Source organism: Dasypus novemcinctus, chromosome 18 (assembly GCF_030445035.2).
Source record: "Dasypus novemcinctus isolate mDasNov1 chromosome 18, mDasNov1.1.hap2, whole genome shotgun sequence".
NCBI lineage: Eukaryota > Metazoa > Chordata > Mammalia > Cingulata > Dasypodidae > Dasypus > Dasypus novemcinctus.
In genome coordinates this window covers 22,575,241-22,599,069 of record NC_080690.1, presented here as the reverse complement: position 1 = coordinate 22,599,069, position 23,829 = coordinate 22,575,241, and the positions used below count along the sequence as shown (strand labels likewise).

Below are 23,829 nucleotides of genomic sequence, written 5' to 3'. Positions count from 1 at the left end.
TGTGTAATGACCAGATTAGTGACTGAAATATTAACAGGTATATTTTTTCCCTTAGTTTGATCAGTCTTCATTCTGCCCTTATTTTTCATACTACATGTTTATTTCATAAAATGATTTGTGCTTTTCTTTTAGAATGATCTCAGATCTGAGGCCAAAGAACAAGATGCACTAGTGGTCAGTTTGGTGAGCAGGGGCTTGAGAGCTATATTCTGGTTTTCCTCCTCGAACTAACTTTGCAGCCACGGAGAGGTAAATGCTATTTACTTGTCTTGGTTTTGAAAATGAAAGCAATATAACTCATGGGGTTAAAAGATTTGGAGGATAGTTCTTGGGTGTAGAAAATACATGATGGTGGATAGTTGAGGTCATACAGGATTTGATTTCAGAGAGTCCTGGGTTTAAACCTCAGCACTGCCACTTAATAGCTAGATGACACTGGACAAGTTACTTAACTCCTCTAATCCTTCTTTCTTCATTTAGAAGAGAATAATACCACTAATCTCAGGCTAGTCTCAGGATTAATGAGAATGTGTAGAAAGCATTTAGTACCATTTTGCTCATGAATATTGGAAGATCTCTGGAAGTGGTGGCTGCTATTCTGTATAAATCCTTGGAATGTATATTTTGACTATTGGCAAATGACCTCAAATGTTTATGACCTGAAAAAAAAAAAGTCTATGGCCTGTGGCAGCTTGTAATTTTGATGAGGAACAGATGGAATCCTATTGGAAAAGCTGGTATCTTAGATAAAAATTGTCTTAATTAATTTGAGTTAGCCTAGCTGATGGCTCATGTTTGCATCAGCGTGTGACATTCATTACATTAGCAATAATTTTTAAAACATTTTAAAGACTCAAAAACTTTTCATTTTATTTTAGCCTGCAATTTCTGCTGTAAAATATAATGGATGTGTTAGGGAACTCAAAACAGACCCATCAAATGTCAGGGTCTCCTGTAACCCTGTGGGCTTGGGTTCTTAAAAACAATACAGTAGGGTTTTTTTTTTGTTTTTTTTTTTTAAGATTTATTTATTTATTTTAATTTCCCCCCCTCCCCTGGTTGTCTGTTCTTGGTGTCTATTTGCTGCGTCTTGTTTCTTTGTCTGCTTCTGTTGTCGTCAGCGGCACGGGAAGTGTGGGCGGCGCCATTCCTGGGCAGGCTGCACTTTCTTTTCACGCTGGGCGGCTTTCCTCACGGGCGCACTCCTTGCGCGTGGGGCTTCCCCACGCGGGGGACACCCTTGCGTGGCACGGCACTCCTTGCACGCATCAGCGCTGCGCATGGCCAGCTCCACACGGGTCAAGGAGGCCCGGGGTTTGAACCGCGGACCTCCCATATGGTAGACGGACGCCCTAACCACTGGGCCAAAGTCCGTTTCCCTACAGTAGGGTTTTGAGTATAAAAATACTTATTTCTTCTCAGACTGCCAGAGAGCACTTTTTTTTAATCCCCTAGAAAAATGTGGAAATGATTTAAGTGATTAAGTGTACTTGTATAATGGTGAAAAGGTTGTAGAGGTAGAAATTACAAATGCTGAGATTAGATAAGCTTATATGAATGAATTATCTAAGTGACTACTAAGATTTTTCTTGCAAGCTGTTTCTGGAGCAAATAAGAGGAAGGGAATAGGAATAAAAATTCTACTATTCTTCAAACTTCAGTTTTCCAAACAGGCAGCTTGGTGCCTTACTAGGTAGGAAGGACAAGGTCTGTGTGTTAGTATTCTTGTGCCCTGCAAGTTCTTTTAGGGGTGTTGACACAGTGTATACTAATATGCTGAGAAAAGAAACAATACTGATTTGAAAAGCTATTGAAAAAACTATTCTTAAGAGTTTAGGAAAAGTGTTATAGCTACCTTAATTGTTTAGATCCCTGTTTCTCAAACTGGGATATGAATGCCTTTAGGGTACAAGGTGGTATGATTCGGGGTATTTGAAGTCACAAGATAAGCAGGACCCATCTTTTTGGAGTTTCAATTATGCTCATTGAGGGGGCCATGAGTTAAGTAATTTAACTGGTAAGTAATTTTAAAGTATTTATATATATATATTATTAAAACAAATATTTGGGGGAGAATAGAATGTAAACTTTGTATGACTGTCTAAGATAACACAGGTCTTCAACAAAATGAGGAGTGAGTGCCTGGGAGTGGGAAGCACTCTTTACATAGGTACTGCAGTGGAAACATTTAGAAGCAGTACTTTTGAGCTATAGAGCGGCTCTACCATGCAGAGCTGCTCTTACTTTGTCCCCTGTAGTGTCCTACTATAGAATATGGTGCCTGCTTACATGCATGTTCCTTCATACACCCTACAAGCCCAAGAGCTCTGGACAGGTTGGTAAGCAGTTTTAGATGACTCAAGCAAATCATAGAAATTTTGACCTCAAGTTTTATTCTTTTTTTTTTTTTTTAAGATTTATTTATTTATTTATTCATTTCTCTCCCCTTCCCCTCCACCCCCCACCCCAGTTGTCTGTTCTCTGTGTCTATTTGCTGGGTGTTCTTCTTTGTCCGCTTCTGTTGTTGTCAGCAGCATGGGAATTTGTGTTTCTTTTTGCTGCGTCATCTTGTTGTATCAGCTCTCCGTATGTGTGGCACCATTCCTGGGCAGGCTGCACTTTCTTTCGCGTTGGGCAGCTCTCCTTACGGGGTGCATTCCTTGCATGTGGGGCTCCCCTATGCAGGGGACACCCCTGCGTGGCAGGGCACTCCTTGTGCACATCAGCACTGTGCATGGTCCAGCTCCACACGGGTCAAGGAGGCCCGGGAATTGAACCGCAGACCTCCCATGTGGTAGACGAATGCCCTAACCACTGGGCCAAGTCCGCTACTTCAAGTTTTATTCTAATGACATGAGAATAATAAAAGAAAAAAAGCAGTGAGTAGATTCAGGTCTAAAACAGTAATTTCTTTGAAACAGAATTTTGGAAACAAATGTCTCATTAATTCAGGTATACTGATTTTGCTAACAGCTCCCCAATATTTCAGGTTGTTAAGTCCTGATAGAAGTGTGTTCGGGGTGCAAGGAGGGATGCTCAGTTGAAGAGCTGGGAAGAGATGTTGGGAAAGACTTTCTGGAAGGGAGACCTCATCTAGGTGTAACAGGAAATATAAAAAGCATAAAATTGAATTTGTTTTGTTTTGTTTGTGGGTTTTTTTGGTTTGTTTGTTTGGAGATTTAGGGATTGAACCCATGACTTATATGCAAAGCAGGCACTCAACACTGAGCTACACCCACTGCACATTGAATTTGATTTTGATCCTATTAGGGATGCAAGGCCTGGCCGTGCATCCTAATAGCTGTATGGCCTTGGGCAAGTCCAGAGGGGTGATTTCTTTGGGCCTCTCATTTTTTATTTGTAAAATGACACCCCTACCTTGTTAAGAGTTTCTAGCAGTTAAACGAAGTATTGTTAGGAGAAAGAAATATGTATCTGTGTGTGAATGTGTGTATGTATAAGCTCACACACACATAAACTGTATGCATGTATTATACAAAAGTAAAGTGATTGTGTTTTGTTTTGTTTTTTCAATTTTTAAAATATTTTGTTTTTATTAAACTTCAGTTTAGCAGTAGTGGTCATTGTATATATTTTGCATTAAACTAAGCATTGATGACCACCAGACAATACAAAAGCTAAATGAAGTAAATTGGAACTTTATTGATGAGGACATTAGATTAATCAGAATTATCAGTTGAGCAGTAGCGGAATGGATAAGTAAACAGGGTCACATTCTATGTTGGGAGTAATGTGTAATTACTAAAAAAGATAATTAGGAAGACTGTATTAACCAAACAGCAAAATACTTATGAGGAAGTTTTCTTAAAAACCCAGTACTACAAAAATATATTAATTTACTATTATGGAATAAAAATACCCCCTTTCCTCCCCCCCCCCCCAAAATAAAACTTGGCTGGCACACACAGTAGAAGTTTAATAAGTAATTGTTGAATGAATGCCTAGGGAAAAAAGACTAAATGGGCATATGTAAAAACTACTTACAATAAAAATGATAAAAGGAGTTATCTCCTAGTTTTTAATAGTAGTAAAAAAAATTAGATTTGGGGTAAAAATAGAGACTGGTTAAATTATGGTACATCCATATAATAGAATACCATGTATAAAAATATATTGCAGTGAAAAGCTATTTGAGACATACGACATGAACAAAGCAGATTATCAAACAGTATGTACCATCTGATCTTTTGTGTGAGAGTAAATATACGTTATAGGGGTGGGGGGACTGAAGATATAGAAAACAAAATGTGTATATCTTGTATATCTAAATTTTTTATTATTGCTTTGTATAATTTTAAAAAGGAAAAAGGAGTCTGATACAGTAGAAAGGAGTACTGAAACTTTCTGATCAGTATAATGAAATGATAAAAGGAGGTGTCTCTTAGTTTAGTTTGCAATAACATGTAGATTTCTTGAGTGGACTCAAGAGCCTAGCTAGAACACCGTTACAGAAGTGCACGCATGAGGAGAGAAAGACAGAGTGAGGGTACTGGCAGAATGTATGTATCTGCGTAGGTGTTAAAGGGAATTGAGGTTGCAGAGGCATTTCTTCTGATTTTCCTTACTTGAATTTTATCTTCAAAAAATATTTTGTGCATGTGTGTACAGTCCAAGTAATATTTTATTTCATTCTTGTAAGAGACTAATAGATGTAGAATTATATTAGAACCTAAAGAACCCCATTCCTTTCTTTCCCCAGAGGTAAATACTGTTAATAGTTTGGTGTGCTTCCTTTTGGGCTTTTTTCTATACTTTTATAAATAGGTATGTACATAGAATACAATTTTTAAAACAAAATACGGAGGGGGGCGGGAAATGGAGTATGTGGGAACCTCGTATTTTTTAATATAACATCTTTTGGGAAACGGACTTTGGCCCAGTGGTTAGGGCGTCCGTCTACCACATGGGAGGCCCGCGGTTCAAGCCCCGGGCCTCCTTGACCCGTGTGGAGCTGGCCCATGCGCAGTGCTGATGCGCGCAAGGAGTGCCGTGCCACACAGGGGTGTCCCCCGCGTAGGGGAGCCCCACGCGCATGGAGTGCACCCATAAGGAGAGCCGCCCAGCGCGAAGGAGGGAGCAGCCTGCCGAGGAATGGCGCCGCCCACACTTCCCTTGCCGCTGACGACAACAGAAGCGGACAAAGAAACAAGACGCAGCAAAAAGACACAGAAAACAGACAACCGGGGGAGGGGAGGGGAATTAAATAAATAAAAATAAATCTTAAAAAAAAATATATATATATATATATATATAACATCTTTTATGATTTATGTATCTTTTCAAAAAGACTTTTTAAAAAGTTAAAATTCTGGATCATAAAAAAATGCAATTGGACTATACATTTAAATTTTCATTAACTAATACAAGCACATGGAGGGAAATATTTCAAACAATTCAAAATGGTAATAGTGAAAAGTGATACTTTTTCCCTTCTCCGATCTCTCAATTTTCTTTCCCAGAGGCAATAAATATTACCAGTTTCTCATATATCCTTTCAGAGAAAATTTTACGCAATACAAACATGTTTATGTATTGCTTTTAGAAAACATAAATAGTAGCATACAATTGTTCTGGAAGGAAAAACCCTGTAGGGAAGCGGACTTGGCCCAATGGATAGGGCATCCGCCTACCACATGGGAGGTCCACGGTTCAAACCCCGGGCCTCCTTGACCCGTGTGGAGCTGACCCATGCGCAGTGCTGATGTGCGCAAGGAGTGCTGTGCCACGCAGGGGTGTCCTCCGCATAGGGGAGCCCCACCCGCAAGGAGTGCACCCCATAAGGAGAGTCGCCCAGCGCGGAAGAAAGTAAAGCCTGCCCAAGAATGGCGCCACACATACGGAGAGCTGACACAAGCTGACGCAACAAAAAGAATTACAGATTCCCGGTGCCGCTGATAAGGATAGACGTGGTTACAGAACACACAGCGAATGGACACAGAGAGCAGACAATTGGGGGGGGGGGGGTAGAGAGAAAACTAAAAAGAAAGAAAGAAAAACACTGTAGCCCTTCTGGTATGTAGATCTTTGCGCACATGTACTAGTGTTTGTATGCATAGTAGGATAAATATGTAGATGTCAAATTGCTTCTGTGTTCCTAGAAGAGGGAATGGCATGTACAAAGGCCTAAAGCAGAGATTCTTAACCTTTTTTGTTCCATGATCCCTTTGCCAGTCAGGTGAAAACCACAGACTCCTTACTAAGTCCACACTGTACTGTGTATTATTTAATAACTATGTCACACCCACACCAACATGTCCCCACAAGAATAATGTTTTTTTAAATTTCAATTCAAGTTCACTAACCCCTTTTTCAGAACCCCTGACCTAAAGGCAGAAGAGAAGCCTGAAATGTTCAGAGTACTGAAAGCAATTCATTGTGATTAGAGCAGAGTGTATGAGGCTGAATGGGGATCTGCTGATAAGGCCCTGCAGAATCCTATAGGTCATTTGAGTTTAGATTTTAGCACGAGGTTTTCAGCATAAGAAGTTTCAGAAGAAAAGTTTCCTTGCTGGTTTACGTTTTAGAAACCTGTGACAAACTGTGTGAAAAACGAGGGGCAGGGTTTAGGTAAACAAAAGAGAAAGCAGGGAAACTAGTTAGGAGGCCATTGCATTGGTCCAGGCAAGTTGCAGTGGTGACCTCAAATACGGTAGAGCAGCACCAGCTCTCCGCATCACCTGGCACTCCTGTGCAGGGCAGCTTTTCCTGAGCTAGGTGGCATTCCTGTGCAGGAATGCATACCCACATGGGCCAGCACATCACGTCGGCCAGCTCACCGCGTGGGCCAGCTTGCCCTCTAGGATGTATGGTAAACGAGAGCCCAATTGGTTGAGCCATATCTGTTTCCCTATAAAATTTCTTAAGTTGGTCAGGGCTTTTGAAGAAAAACATATCCTAATGGAGGAAAAAAAGGGCCAGTCTGCTATATGGTATCTTATGTTTGTGGTACTTTTGCCTGAGACAGAAACTTCTTTTTAAGCTCTTTGAACTGTGTGCAGGTGTAAATGCCACTCAGTAGAATGGTGTGCTTCAGAGACTCCTCTCTAATTTCTGGATTCTAGACAAGGGAACTGGGAAGTCAGAGAACTGCGCTTTGCTCCATGCTCTTTTGTACAACCTTACTTTGTGTAGTTGTTAAAATTTCCTATCTAATTTATTTAGCTATAAAATGGTGGTTTCAGTTTCCTTCTTATTTGTAAGGAATAATCTAGTTGATAACTTAAAAATGGGTAGGACATTAAAGCCAGAAAAAATCCCCTCATTTTACAGTAAGGAAACCGAGTAAGAGGTGAAGTGATTTACACAAAGTCATGGGTATAAGTCTTTTGTTGTTCTCCCCTTGACTGACTCTGAATAGTCTCTGGGTTTCATAGAATATGCTGCATTTGATTCTGTAGCTAATTTGATAGACATTCAGTTTTTTAAATCTGTTGGCAGAGAAACATGCATTCCTCTGTATCTCTGGAAAAACAGTGTGGAACCTGTACATGACTACTCATGAGTGAAGTACATTTGTGTGCTGGCACACATTAGATTTTCAGTATGTTTGTCAGAATTTTTTGATAGGTCACCAACTTCAAAAAGTATGTCCATGTATACAGCACATTCCTAGGCTCTGGCTAATACCGAAGCTTGGTTTCTAATTCTAGGGCTGTTAATGATTTTTTTTTTTTTTTTTTTTTACATTTTGTTATTATAACATATATACAACCCAGTGGGCTGTTAGATTTTGAGCTTTTTCATCTTAATCCAGGACTCTTTTTTCACAATCCTTTGATAATCTCTCCGTGAAAAAAAAACAGACCATCCTTGGAGGCCTGTGTTGCTCGTACTTGTATTTCTAATGTATTCCAGTTGGACCACTGAGAAGTTCTAAATTATTTCAGTACACTACAGTTTATTTAAATAAATTTTGGTATTATGTAAAGTTCTGGTATAATATGGTCACTATCACATATCAAATAGCAGGTACAAGATATTTTACATTCACAGAGGTATGACACAGTACTGTTCTATAATGCTAGCAAATACTGTAGTTTTTTTTAAGTACTTCTCATGTGTCTGATATGATTTATACATTATAATTTTCTGTCCTTATGTTATATGTTGAGTGTATAAAATAATAAATCTTGGTTTCATCTTTGGACTATATTTTATATGGTTTTTTTTTTTTTTTGTCTTTCTATTCTTTTGTCAGGCAGGGGTTTTGTTTCTTCCTCTCTCCTTGCTGTATCTGGTTATTTATAAATTTAGGTCCTTTTTTCCCAATTTCTTGGTTAAACTATTGCTGTTGTTAATTTCCTTCTTCCCTATATTTTTTTCTATATTCCTTTTTTTTCTTTAGGTACTGGGAGCCAGGGATTAAACCTTAGACCTCATAAGTGGGAAGCCAGTACTCAGCCACTGAGCCACCTTGGCTCCCCTGAATTGTTTTTTAGTTTGTTTGTTGTTTGTCTTTGTTTTTTAGGAGGCACTAAGAGCCAAACCCTGGACCTCATATGTGGAAAGCAGGTACTTAACTGCTTGAGGAACATTGCTTCCCTTGTTGTTTGTTTTTTGGTTATTTTTCAGGAGGTACTGGGAACTGAACCTGGAACCTCCCTTGTGGGAGATGGGCACACAACTTGAGCCACATCCACTCCCCATCTATGTTCTTACGGAGTAACCAAGTTGACAGATTATTTGTTTCCATAATCTAGTATTACTTCAAAGAAATATTTTTTTACTTTTGTTGTTTAGGTTTCTGTATATATTGTGTCCTACACATGGGTATACTTTTTCTTTTACTCATTTTATTTTATTTATTTTTTTTTAAAGATTTATATTTTATTTACTTCTCTCCCCTTCCCCCCCAGCCCCCCTCCCCATTGTCTGCTCTCTGTGTCCATTTGCTGTGTGTTCTTCTTTGTCCGCTTCTGTTGTCAGAAACATAGGAATCTGTGTTTCTTTTTGTTGCATCATCGTGTGTGTGTGTGTGTGTGGTGCCATTCCTGGACAGGCTACACTTTCTTTTCGCACTGGGCGGCTCTCCTTATGGGGTGCACTCCCTGCGTGTGGGGCTCCCCTACGCGGGGACACCCCTGCGTGGCAGGGCATTCCCTGCGTGCATCAGCACTGCGCGTGGGCCAGCTCCATATGGGTCAGAGAGACCCGGGATTTGAACCGTGGACCTCCCATGTGGTAGACGGACTCCCTATCCACTGGGCCAAGTCCACTTCCCTAATTTTATTGAATAACTCTTTAACTATTATCCATGTTTTATACTAACATACTGTTTACTCAGTGAAGATGACTTATTTTTATTTATTTTTACTGTTTCTTTGTCTTTATTCAAAGACATTTTCTTGGTCTTTATTCAAAGACATTTTCTTGAGCTCATCCAGTCCACCTAGAAAGATCTTTTTTTTTTTTTTTTTTTTAAGATTTATTTTTATTTTCTTCCCTCCCCTTCACCTCTGTTGTCTGCTCTGTGTCTGTTTGCTGTGTGTGTTCTTCTGTGTCCGCTTGCATTGTCAGGCGGCACTGGGAAACTGCGTCTCTTTTTGTTGTGTCATCTTACTGCATCAGCTCTCCCTTTGTGTGGCACCACTCCTGCACAGGCTCTGCTTTTTTTCATGCAGGACAGCTCTCCTTGCGGGGCACACTACTTGCGTGTGGGGCACCCCTACATGGGGGTGCCCCTGCATGGCACAGTACTCCTTCCACACGGCAGCACTGCGCATGGGCCAGCTCACCACATGAGTCAGGAGGCCCTGAGTATTGAACCCTGGGCCCTCCCTGTGGTAGACGGATGCTCTATCAGTTGAGCCACACTCGCTTCCCATAGAGAGATCTAATATTGGTGGTATTCAGGATGTAGGTGAAACTTCAACTTCAGGACTCCTTCATTGAGTTACATGTTCCATTATTGCTTATATGGGAATCATGTTAGTTTTGAGGTAGGTTTTGTAGGTTTTTATTTAAAGATTGAATGAAAAAACTCTCATAGGAGAAAATTGTGGATATTTGAGAAGCTAGGATTTATGTAGACTTGTATTTAGGGTGAATGTTACTGTGTTCTAAGGTAGTCACTTCTGAACCCTGATCAGTAGAAGAACTATTATATCAGAATCACCTGGGGACCTTTTACAACTAAGCTGTACCTCACCCCAGACTTACTGAATCAAAATTTCTGGGGATCTTTAGCTTTTATAGATTGTCAGCCAAATACATAGTGTTTTTCATTAGAATATGCTCAAGGTGTAAAAGTCGTGATTTAAAATTTACAACTATTGAAGAAGAGATGTTACGCATTTTAAAAGGATTTTGAGTTGTATCAATTTGGTATGGAATTTAGATTCTTCTGGATACATTTAAAAGCAATGATGGTTCTAAAATGTCATTTTTTAAAAATATTCCAGATATTCTATCCATTGTAATGATGTAAACTTCTAAAATTTGGAAATCAATATATATTAATAATGTATGTGAACAGATCAAAATACTTAAGTGTTGTTAGGAGGCATTAGAGATTTTGAAGATTTCTGCAGTAATTCCACAAAACTGTTGGTTTTGTCTTCTAAACCCGTTATAACCACTGTTAAGGATTGAATTGTGTCCCCTAAATAGATATCTTCAAATCTTAACCCCCACACCTGTGATGTGATCCTATTTGGAAATAAAATCTTTGAAGGTGTTAAAATAAATAAATAAAGCTTATCAGATAATGCTGACACATTGCCAACCAAGTTTGAGAACCACTGCTCAGATAGAGCCTGCCCCAAAATCCATAGATGTATCTGTTAGGTGTTCTGTAACTCCTACAATGTTTGTATGTGTGTGTGTGTGTATGTATGTGTGTGATTTATTCCTGTTTTATGATATACTTTTTCCAAGGTGATAGACTTGCCATAGATAATCCTCAGCCTTTCTCATATTCCAAATAGTGATACTATAGCACTTTTCCAAAGACAACGACTGTGAGTTACTTTATCAGGGTTGTGGACCACAAGCAAGGTAAAGAGGGTGCTGATGGTCCTTGATGTAGTCACCCTTAGGAGAACAGGAAGAAGTAGGACATTAGGTTGTTGTATCCAGCACAAGTGTCATTTTAAGGGCTATAGGGAAGTGGTGAGAGACAGCATATGGTTGGAAGGCAGGCTCCAGTCAGTACTGTGGCACCAGAATGTTAAGTCCCAATAAGCTTTGTCTTCTGTTTCATGTATAAATGTTCAGTAAATGAAATAAACAGGCTCTCTGTAATGAGGGTCTGGAACATGGCCCCTGAAACCAAATCTTGGTAATAAATTTGAGGGCCACTTGGTTACATTGAATTTCTTCTGAACAGAATTTATCTAATTCTGTACATACTTAATATTTCCCATTTTCTCTTTGCTGGAATGTTCCTCTCTACTGTAGTTTGTCTGGCAAGGTCCGTCTCATCCTTTAAGATCCAGCCCTAGCATTTCTTTTCTCCTTGAAGCCCTCTTTCACCCACCTATGCTGTTCTCTGTTGGAGTGGAGACAGAAGTATTTAACCCCATTACAGCATTTGTCATATATGTAGCTTCTTTTCACCTGTCTCCCTACCATATGTGTTACTCCCTGAGAACCAAGCCCTGTGCAGAAGACAAACCTTTTCTGGGACTCAGCACTCTGGATGTCACAGTCCTGAAGGAAGGCTGTCTGCCGAGCACATGTTTTTTCTCTCTGCTCTTCTTCATTCATTGGCATACAGTAACCTAACACCCCTCTTGTATTAACTTTTATTTATTTATTTATTTATTTCAAAGATTTATTTATTTATTTAATTTCCCCCCCTCCCCTGGTTGTCTGTTCTCGGTGTCTATTTGCTGCGTCTTGTTTCTTTGTCCGCTTCTGTTGTGGTCAGCGGCACGGGAAGTGTGGGCGGCGCCATTCCTGGGCAGGCTGCTCTTTCTTTTCACGCTGGGCGGCTTTTCCTCACGGGCGCACTCCTTGCGCGTGGGGCTCCCCCACGCGGGGGACACCCTTGCGTGGCACGGCACTCCTTGCGCGCATCAGCACTGCGCACGGCCAGCTCCACACGGGTCAAGGAGGCCCGGGGTTTGAACCACGGACCTCCCATATGGTAGACGGACGCCCTAACCACTGGGCCAAAGTCCGTTTCCCTGTATTAACTTTTAAAAGAACAGTTAAAGCTGCTGCTTTTTTTTTTTTTGAAAAGTAATTAAAAGAGAAATTCATGTATACCCAGCACCAGACCAGACACCTCTTAATAAAAGAATTCTTGGTTTAACACTTCTTATTCTTTGTAGCAAAAGGATTCTTTCACCTCTTTCTATATTGGTTTCACAGTTGCTGCTACAAATATGTTGTTAGTGTGCATTTCCTAGATTCAAAGCTACTTAAATATGTTTTCTCAAGTAACTATTAGGATAATTTTGTTTTAACCATACCCTTTAATATTAGCAAATGGGAGAAGGGGATTGTTACAAAATACTGGAATGCTCTTAACTTTTTTTAACTTAAGATATCATTTATTTCCCTTTTAATTTCTTCTTTAAAAATAAAAGTAAAAAAGCCCCAACTCTTCTTTGTAAAGTTAATGGAAGAGAAAAGGGAAGAGAGGGGCATTATGTGTGACTAAATGGGTTGGTGCTGCTTCAGATAAAGGCTTCTACTATTTCTGTTAGCCGTGAAATAAGTCATCGCTAATATTTTTCTGTGTCTTGGACTAACTCATATTATCCTTTTCCACCCAGCCCCTCCATTTTCTTTACTGCCGTCTGCAGCTTGCCTGGTATTAGTTCATAGCCATTAATGGTTTTTTTTTCCCATTAATGGTTTTGATACTTTGATATACCTTAAGCTGTCAGATAAGAGGATGGTATGAATATTTTCAGGAATAGCAGAGTAAAATGGTTATTCTATTTGACTTTTTAAACCTAGCTTTTGTTCTAGAAGGGTGAATACTTTTATTTTCTTTGACCAGTATCCTGCATCTAATTAAAATTGCTTAGCTTTTCCTTTAGTTCTCAGAAGAAACTATTTTTTTTCATTCTCTTTATTTTTATTTATTGTTTACTTATTTTTAATTCCTTTTTTTCTTGTCATAATGTCACTTAATTTTCCCTATGGTCAGAATACTATACTACAGGCCTTTCAGTCTTCTAGATAAAAATATTCTTCTAATTTATAGATCTAGGAAAGAAAAACCTTCAAGATATCACCTCTTCTGCCACCTAATATTGTCTGAAGGCTTGTATTCAGTCTGAAGGCTAGTTATTAGGTGGCCTTCATGTTAGACTGTTTCAGCAGAAGCTTATGGAGACTCGGGACTGCTCTCTCCTGCCAAGGGAGTGTAGACAATCCTCTGACCTGGGCCAGGAAATAAGCTGGGGTTTTTAGCAGTTAGCTGTCCCTTATGAAAAACAAGAGCATATTAAATAAAATGCTGTGGTGATTTTATTTATAAAATAGATTACTGGAAATCTTCCTTCTCTACTATCTTTTTCTCAGTTCATATAGATTATTATTAGTACATGTATATTTTACAATAACCAGTCTTCTCAAATGACTCAACTCTGCAGTGGTGTGTATAAAAGGCCACTTTGGTTGTTTTTCTTTGGGAAGTACCTGGCACATTTTCAATATAGCCATACTATCAGATGAAAATCTTAATGTCTTCAAAAATTAGTGTATTAACAATTAGTTTTTATTTTCACATAGCAGGGGTTTTTATTTAACCTATAATTGTGCCCTTAGGACTTTTGGTTTTTCTCTATTTAAGGAATGACCCAAATACAGCAATAAAGGAAATAAATTCATATAGTGAAGCTATGTGAAAAATAAAACAGTATTTTATTTTTCCACATTCCCTTCCTGTTCTGTCATATGCAGGAACCATTTATACATGTTTCATAGTGTCACTGATACGTGAATTTTTTTTTTTTAGGATTTATTTATTTATTTTCCCCTCCTTCCCCTCCTCCCGCCCTGCTGTTTTTGCTATCTGTATTGTCTTCTCTTTTCATTTTCTCTCCTCTGGGATTCACTAGGATTCAATCCTGGAGATCTCTGATGTGGAGAGAGGTTTCCTGTCAATTGTGCCACCTTAGTTCCTGGTTTCTGTGGTGCTTCACCTTGACTCTCCCCTAGTCTCTCTTATGATGCGTCATCATCTTGTTGCATGACTCACTTAGACAGGCACTGTCACACCATGCGGGCACTGGTTCACCACACAGGCATTTGTGCAGGCACTGGCTCTCCATGCAGGCACTCCCACGAGCTTTGGCTCACCATGCGGGCATGCTTTCTCTTCTTTTTCACCAGGAGGCCCCAGGGATAGAACCCGGGTCCTCCATATAGTAGGCAGAAGCTCTTATCATTTGAGCCACATCTGCTTCCCTGATATTTGAGTGTTTTCTGTTTACCTAACACCATTTTGTGTTCATTACTATATGGGTTACAGGGGTAAAAAGCAAACAGTCTCTTCGGGGAAAAGAGGCATAGATATAGAACAGAATCCTAAAGCAAAAGCAAAATAAACTTGAGGTCACTCTGCACTGGTCAGGGTTGAGAAGGCTTCAGTGTAGGGGATGACTTGAGCTGGGAGGGGGCTAGGCAGTAGACACTAATGTGGAAGATGCCCAGCAGGAAAGTATTCAGAGGTGAGATTTGATCAGTGGAAGGTATGGTCGCAAAGGGTACAGAGCTCTGGGATTCCATAAACATGACTGTGGCAGTTTAATATAGTTATGAATTCCAAAAACAGATACTGGATTATGTTTGTTAACTGGTCTGTACCTGGGCATGATGAAATTATGATTAGGGCTTTGATCGGGCCATGTCAATAGAGTGTTGAGTCCCCAACCCACTGGTGGGTAGGGACTCACAGATAAAAGACATGGTAAATAAAGAACAGAGTTGGCGGTTTTGATGTTGGAGTTTGATGCTGGAGTCTTGAGCTGGAGCCCCAGGAAGTAAGCACACAGAGGAATGAGAAGCAAGCCCTGGGAAGAGAGGAACCCAGGAACCGTGAACCTTAGCAGGCATCAGCAGCCACCTTGCTCCAGCATGTGGAAGTAGACTTTGGTGAGGGAAGTAACTTATGCTTTATGGCCTGGTATCTGTAAGCTCCTACCCCAAATAAATACCCTATATAAAAGCCAGTTCTGGTATTTTGCATCAGCACTCCTTTGGCTGACGAATACAATGACCAACCAAGCATGGGTTTTTGAGCAGAGGAGCCTCATTTTAGGAAGATTTAGTTTGGCAGCAAAGTACTGGACAGACTGGTAAGAGAGACAAGCCTGGAAGGCCGTTCTGTTCCTTTTTGACTCTTTTTCCTTCATTCCCGGATTTGGTCAGTTACCAGTTCTTCATCCTACAGAAATTCAGGAGTTGATCAGGGGAGTCATTTTTGTGGGAAAATTGAAGATTTATGATTAGAATTCTAGGAAACTGAAAGGTTTATCTGAAGTTTATTCGGCTAGCATGTCTAGAGTCCCTTCTGTGCACTGGGCTTATGAGGATAGAGAGAGTAGCACAGTAGCCAGGCATTATGTATGTGTTGTTTTATTTGATCTTTATGATAGCCTCTAAAGTGAATACCAGGGTTATCCCCATTTTATAAAAGAGGGAACTTAGGCCCAGAACGGTCTCTGTCTGAAGAGCCTAAGCTTTTTTTTTTTTTTTTTCCAAGATGCATTTATTTATTTATTTATTTATTTATTTCTCCCTTGCGGCTTGTTCTTTTCCTTTTGCTGTCTCTTCTCTGTCCATTTGCTGGGCGTCTTTTCTGTATCTGCTTGTCTCTCTTTTGTTGCGTCATCTTACTGTGTCAGCTCTCCGCAGCGCACAGGCCAGTTTTGCCTTCACAAGGAGGCCCTGGGACGGCAAACCAGAACCTCCTATGTGGTAGACGGGAGCCCAGCGGATTGAGCCACAGCCGCTTCTCAAGCCTAAGCTTTTAATGACTATTCCATTCTGCTTCCCTGTTCCTTTTTTTTTTTTTTCCAATAAGGAATGAGCATTTCCCCCATAATATTATATTTTAATATCTGCATATTAATCCAGTTCATGAATGTAGCATCATTTACCAGGTTTCATTATTCCCCTCTGGTTGGACTTTTAGCTTGTTTATAATTATTCACTCTGATTAATAATGTCCTTATAATCATTTTGTCCACCTTTGATTATTTCTGGACATAAAGTCTGAAATGGACTTACTAGATCACAATTTGAATATTTTTAAAAATTCTAATTCATCTTACCAGTTACTTCACTAGAGTAGGATATTGCTTGGTTTCATTGTACCATGATCGGTGATGGGGATTATCCTTTAAAATAGTCTTAAAACAATTATAATATTTTTTATTTCATCAGTTATAACAGATGTACTTCACTAGTGCAGGGTGTTAAGGGAGTATATGGGAACTCTATTTTCTGCGTGTTCTATAAACCTACAACTTCTCAAATAAATAATAATAATTGCTTTAGCAGTTTAATATAGATAAAATGTTATAACATGGTTTTTATTTGCATTTTGCATATGTTGTAGTGTTGAGGTTCAATTTTTTTTTTCTTCTTATTCACCTGCTGTTTGAGTCATCTGTGTTCTTTGCCCACCTTTCTCTTTTATAGAGGTATTTATGTAATAAGGATGTTAATCCTTTGTCATATATATGTTGCAAATAATTTTTCCCTGGTTAGTCATTTTCTTTTCATTTTTGTTCATGTTTTTGTTCTGTAGAATAATATTTTTTTAGCTTTAATGTAAAATTTTCAGTCATTTCTTATTTCTTCTGTTGCTTATGCTTGTGAGCATAAAACCTTCCTCATTCTGAGATCAGAATGAAAACCTTATGAAAACTATTGCCCTACTTATTTTTTCAAGTTCTTTTGTTTTCTGGATTTGTTTTGCCTTTTTTTTTTTCTCCAGGATAACATTTCTACACTATATTGATTACTGTGGCTTTCCTCAATATCCTGTTTATTTTTCAGACCAGCTTTAAAAATTACTTTATCAAGTAGAAAAAATTGACATTTTTTTCAACCTTTCGCCTTTGCAGTCATGAGTATAGATAGTATTATCCAATGTCTGGTAAAGTCTTTTATGCCTCCTGGAAGAATTTTGTAATCTTAAAATAGTTCCTGCAGGTTTTGAGTTTAGGTTCTTTTTATTTTGATGCATTTTATTGTGAATGACATAACTTTTTATATTTCTATCTTTTCTTTTTAGATTTTCTTTTTATTTCTCTCCCCTTCCCCGACCCCCCCCCCCCCCCAGTTGTCTGCTCTCTGTGTCCATTCGCTGTGTGTTCTGTGTCTGCTTGTATTCTTGTCAGCAGTACCAGGAATCTGTGTCTCTCTTTGTTGCTCATTATACTGTGTCAGCTCTCCATGTGTGCAGCGCCACTCCTGGGCAGGCTATGCTTTTTTCGCGCGGGGCACACTCCTTGCATGTGGGGCTCCTGTACGCGGGGGACACCACTGCGTGTCACAGCACTCCTTGCGCTCATCAGCACTCCTTGCACGCATCAGCACTGCACATGGGCCAGCTCATCACATGGGTCAGGAGGCCCTGGGTTTGAACCTTGGACCTCCCATGTGGTAGGCGGAAGCTCTTATCAGTTGAGCCTAATCCGCTTCCCTCTGTCTTTTCTATTTACTGAATGTATGTGTATATACAATTTCAAGTTTGTTTATAGCCCATCTTTTTCACAAAGAATTTGAAGAACTGTAGGAAATAAAAATAATAAATGATATAAATAAAAGTCAAAACCTGAGAATATACGTATTAGAATAGAAAGTATTACATAGTTTGTGAGTGAAAAAAAAAATTATCAAGATGTGGCCAACTTGAAAAATGGAAACATGATCCTACTACATAGGTTTCAAGTAAAAGAAAAAAAAATTTCTCAGTGGAAAAAAGCTTTTCTGAACATTGAACTCCAAAAGAAATTTCTCCCCCATATCCTTTAGTGAAAGCCAAGGGCTTAATGCCAAGACAGAATTCAGTTAAAATAGTTTTGTAGGGTCTACAACAGTGTGCAGCTTTCTGATGGTCTGGCATAATTCTGGAATAAAGCCTAGAATAGAAAGCTAAGTACCACAGAGAGGTCAAGTCAGATAAGGCAGAAGAAGATCCTTTGCATTTAGTGATTAAGAGCTGTTGCTGGCCTTAGAACTATTCAGTAGATTATTGGGGACCAGAAGCCAGAATGGTAAACAGGAGTAGAAGAGAAATAAAGGAATAGAGACAGCTAGTGTGGAGTTGAGCATGGAAGGAAGAAAGAGCTGGCAAATGCTAAATTGTGAGGTTGAGTTGGGTTGAGAGAAGTTTTAAGATGGGAATAGTTTGAGCAGCCTAGAGGTGTCAGAGACAAGGTTTAATCAAGAGAGGCAGGGCTGATGTAGTAACTTCCCTGAGGAAGCAGGTCAGACTGGTGGCAAAAAAGCCTGGGCTAACTTCAGGACTTCTTTCGGGGGCTAGACCTCTGTGTCCTCCCACTTGACCAGTTATCTGGGGCAGGAAAGTGCTCAGGTACCAGAGGATGCATTGCCTCAGTCTAAAGAAATGTGCTCCTGTCCCACCCTCTACCCAGGAGTTGACTATATGATAAAAGAAGGAAGATTTTTTTCCCCCTAAGGTTTACTTTTTCACAGAGTTGAGAGAATAGAGTAAGAATCTGGTCTTAAGAGTTCCATTTTATGTGATACTGGGAGGCCCAGAGGACTGCCCCTCTTTTTCAGTCTCATTTGTTTAGTTAGTGATAGATTGGAGAGTAGAATCCAATGTCATTGAGTTGGAGGTGGCAGGCAAACATCCACATGGAAAGATGCCATTTTAGATGTGGATTTGAGAGAGCTCTCTGTTTAAAAATAACTGAAGTGAAAAAGGTGGCTGAAGGAGTGATGACAGAGAAAGGCACAGAGCTTTGGCGTACTCAGAGGGACTGCTGGAGGAAATCTCAGAGACCAGGAAGAGACCCAGGAAAGGCAGGAGCCAAGGAAGGAAAGAGATTCATGAAGGAGTCATATGAGTTCCATATTGTCAGGTGACAAGAAAACTAAGGTTGAGGATGAAGGGAAGTTCATTGGGTTGGCCAGGTGGTTCTTGGTGGTAGGCCAATCTAAAGGACAACAGAGAGCTAAAGGAGGGAATAGAGACCTTTTTAATAAGGACAGATCCTTAGGATAGGATAGCAAAGCTATATACAAATGGTATGTATATGATTTCACCTGTATAAAAATATATATACATAGGGAAAATAACTGATTTCACCCCCGGTGTTAGGTGATTCTCTATATTTTATTTTTTGTGTGCTTCATGTTTCCAGATTTCTTTAATAAGCTAATACATTTTAACAATCCAGGAGGTGGGTGAGTGTCCTGGAAATATGTGTAAACCCCTGTTTAGAGGCTAAAAGGAGATTTGGCAGTACCTAAAAAGATTGGCAGACTCAAGCAAAGAGTGAATATAAGAGAATGGGCATGTGTGTGTGTGTGCATGATAAACCAAAAAACTGAGTGTTTGAAAGCAGGAGATGAAAGAAAGAGAAGGGCAGGGATGGATGGGAGTTAGCAGTGGGTAAGGCAGTTAGGAAAAGACAGTCCCGGGAAGTGGATTTGGCTCAACAGATAAGAGCGTCCGCCTACCACATGGGAGGTCCGCGGTTCAAACCCTGGGCCTCCTTGACACGTATGGAGCTGGCCCATGAGCAGTGCTGATGTGTGCAAGAAGTGCCATGCCATGCAGGGGTGTCCCCCACATAGGGGAGCCCCACGTGCAAGGAATGTGCCCCATAAGGAGAGCTGCCCAGCACGAAAGAAAGTGCAGCCTGCCCAGGAGTGGTGCTGCATACATGGAGAGCTGACACAACAAGATAACGCAACAATAAGAAACAGAATCCCGGTGCTGCTGATAAGGATAGAAGTGGTCACAGAAGAACACACAGAGAGCAGACAATGGGGGTGGGGGTGGGGAATAAATAAAAAATTAAAATTTTTAAAAAGTAACCGAAGGAAATAAGGGGATCCACTGCTTGAGGGGATGTTTCTAACACAGCTTGTGGGAGAGGTTGATGATTTGTGACTTTGTGTCTGGTTTTTCTCTGCAAAAATTGAAGCTACTGCTTTAAAACCTTGAGTAGATGCTGTTGTTCATGGAGCTTCTGCCTTGTGTGTTTTCACAGTGAGAGAATAGTCTTGTCAGTTCAACCCCTAAGCAGCACAGTTGGTTTCAATTTGTATTCCTTTGTACAAGTTCTCTTTCCACCTAGATTCTAATTCTATAACCTCTTTTATATTGAATTTGTTATTTGCAAGCAATATCTAACATTTTAAGTTTTCACATTAACAGTAGGCAAGATGAATTTTTCTGTTTTTAAAATTGTGTGCTATAACACTCTAAAGAGCTCAGATTAATGTTTTTTCCTCCACCAGTTGTATTATATTGAGTATATTTCAATAGCCAGGGATTATATAATGATTGCCTGTCAGGGTGAGCATTAGTATTTTCAGAACGTGAATTTTTTTACTCTTTGTCCTGGGTACTTTTCTGGAGATTGTTGTTAAGATAAACAGGGCTTTTACTTTTTCCTAACTCCAGGCATCTGGATTAGTATCTTTGCTGAGGCACTAACTTTGAGACCTTCATAGCGAGGGAAGGTTCACTCTTAAAAATATATATGTAAACTTTAAAAATATGTATGTTTTTATAATATATGTAGTGTGAAGAGTAACAATATAAAGTCAAGTAGTGCTTCTCAAACTTTAATATACATATGAATTACTTGGGGATCTTACTAAATTGCAAGTTCTGATTTTGTGGGTCAGGGTGGGGCCTGAGGTTCTGTGTTTTGAACAAGCTCCAGGGTTATACCAATGCTACTGGTCCTTGAACCATACTTTGAATTAGATGATTGTTCTGACCTATTTTATTCGTAGGTATTTCGGTACTCTCAGTACTCACAGGATGTTAGAGCCAGAAACTATGACTCTTCTTCCCTCCTTACTCCGTCCTTCCCTTCCTTCTGTTTTTTATTATAGATTCAATTAAGTTAGCATTTATTGAGTGCTTACCAAACCTGGGCACAGTGCAGGCAGGTAAAAAGCTACTTGTTAGATGTGTACCTGTACTCAGAAAACTCAGTGTCCCATAGTGGTGAGGGATACATGAATGTTAAATTTATGGCGTGACACAAGAGGTGTTGTTGTTGGGAAGTGGACTTGCCCTAGTGGTTAGGGCGTCCGTCTACCACATGGGAGGTCTGCAGTTCAAACCCCGGGCCTCCTTGACCCGTGTGGAGCTGGCCCACGTGCAGTGCTGATGTGTACAAGGAGTGCCGTGCCACCCAGAGGTGCCCCCGCGTAGGGAAGCCCCACACGCAAGGAGTGTGCCCCATAAGGAGAGCCGCCCAGCGCCAGGAATGTGCTGCACGCACAGAGAGCTGACACAAGATGACGTAACAAAAAGAAACAGATTCCCGGTGTTGCTGACAACAGCAGAAGCAGACAAAGAAGAACATGCTGCAAATAGACACAGAGAACAGACAACTGGGGTGGGGGGTGGGGAAGGAGAGAAAAATAAAATCTTAAAAAAAAAAGAGAGAGACGCAGGGAGAAAAATATATTTTTTAAAAAAGAGGTGTTGTTGTTTAGTGACTGCAAGCTCTGGAATCTTGGAGTCCAAATCCAAGTTCTGATTCTGGCAAAAAGGGGAAAAAAAAAACACTATGACAGAGTATATTTTCTGTAGAATTTAGCCTAAAAACTGTAAAGCCCTCTGTATATTTATAAATAAAGGAAATGTATCATTTAAACTAGTTTTGTTAATAATTCTTTAATAACTAGTACATATCCAATCCGTTAAACTTTCTAATTGTCTCACTTTTTTTTTTTTTAAACAATTTGTTGGTTTGAATCAGGATCCAAAGAAGATCTCTATTGTGATTCATTGCTATGTCTTTTAAATCTCTTTTGTCTATTTCATTGTTTCTCAACCTCAGCACTATTGACATTTTGTTTTTTGTTGGTTTTTGTTTTTTTTGTTTTTTTTAAGATTTATTTATTTATTTATTTAATTACCCCCTTCCCCGGTTGTCTGTTCTCTGTGTCTGTTTGCTGCTGGTCTTGTTTCTTTGTCTGCTTCTGTTGTCGTCAGTGGCACGGGAAGTGTGGGCGGAAGTGTGGGCGGCGCCATTCCTGGGCAGGCTGCACTTTCTTTCGCGCTGGGCGGCTCTCCTTACGGGTGCACTCCTTGCACGTGGGGCTCCCCTACGCAGGGGGCACCCCTGTGTGGCACAGCACTCCTTGCGTGCATCAGCACTGCGCATGGGCCAGCTCCACACGGGTCAAGGAGGCCCGGGGTTTGAACCGCGGACCTCCCATGTGGTAGACGGATGCCCTAACCACTGGGCCAAGTCCTTTTCCCATTATTGACATTTTGGGCCAGATAATACTTCATAGAGGACTAACCTGTGCATTGTGGGGTGTTTAGTGGCATCTCTGGTCTCTACCCACTAGATGCCAGTAGCATATAGCATGCCAGTCACAACAACCAAAAATGTCTTGATGTTGCCAAATGTCCACTGGAGGCAAAATTGTCCTAGGTTGAGAACCACTCATCTATAAGGTTTTCTCTTCATTCTTCCCATTTTTTTCTCCTAGAAATATTATTTACAAAAGAACCTGGATGGTTTTCCTTTAGATTTTCCCTTAGTCTGGATTTCACTGATTTTATCCCTGTAGTGAAAGTTAGCACCCTGTGTGTTACCAGTTTCCTGTTAAATAGTATTTGGATCTAGTGGCTTGATAAGTTTCCATTTTTTTTCTGTTTTGTTGAGCAAGACTGCTTCCTAGGTGGTATTTTGTTCCTTCATCAGGAGTCACATAATATCTGTTATGTCTTTTTGTAATGTTAACAACCATTGATGCCTAATTCATCCATTGGGGTCTTTTTATTTTAAAATGTATTGTGTTATGTTTTCATTTAGACATCTTTTTTTAAAAAAATAATAATCTGTGTTCTCCCTTAATAAAGGAAGGGGAAATGGAAGGTGAGGCCGTTGAAGCCATTGTGGAAGAGTCCGAAACTTTCATTAAAGGAAAGGAGAGAAAGACTTACCAGAGACGCCGGGAAGGGGGACAGGAGGAGGACACTTGCCACCTTCCCCAAAATCAGACGGATGGGGGTGAGGTGGTCCAGGATGTCAATAGCAGTGTACAGATGGTAATGATGGAACAGCTGGATCCCACCCTTCTTCAGATGAAGACTGAAGTAATGGAGGGTACAGTGGCTCCAGAAGCAGAAGCTGCTGTGGATGATACCCAGATCATAACCTTACAGGTTGTAAATATGGAAGAACAGCCCATAAACATAGGAGAGCTTCAGCTTGTTCAAGTACCTGTTCCTGTGACTGTCCCTGTTGCTACCACTTCAGTGGAAGAACTTCAGGGGGCTTATGAGAATGAAGTGTCAAAAGAGGGCCTTGCAGAAAGTGAACCCATGATATGTCACACCTTACCTTTGCCTGAAGGGTTTCAGGTGGTGAAAGTGGGGGCCAATGGAGAGGTAGAAACACTAGAACAAGGGGAACTTCCGCCTCAGGAAGATCCTAGTTGGCAAAAAGACCCAGACTATCAGCCACCAGCCAAAAAAACAAAGAAAACCAAAAAGAGCAAACTACGTTACACTGAAGAGGGCAAAGATGTGGATGTGTCTGTCTACGATTTTGAGGAAGAACAGCAGGAGGGACTGCTGTCGGAGGTTAATGCAGAGAAAGTGGTTGGTAACATGAAGCCACCAAAGCCAACAAAAATTAAAAAGAAAGGTAAAGCGAA

General features: G+C 40.1%; 1 protein-coding gene across 4 annotated transcripts in view; it reads left to right on the top strand.

Moving 5' to 3' along the window:
- CTCF (CCCTC-binding factor) overlaps positions 1–23,829 on the top strand; it is a 45,471-nt gene that overhangs the window by 4,217 nt on the left and 17,425 nt on the right. For all 4 annotated transcript variants that reach the window (XM_004459681.5, XM_058279851.2, XR_011646287.1 and 1 more), the window contains 2 exons: positions 133–249; positions 23,030–23,819. In XM_004459681.5, the coding sequence (XP_004459738.1) occupies positions 23,039–23,819 (781 nt within the window). In that variant the 5' untranslated portion in view covers positions 133–249; positions 23,030–23,038. Of the gene's footprint in view, positions 1–132; positions 250–23,029; positions 23,820–23,829 lie in introns of those variants that run through there.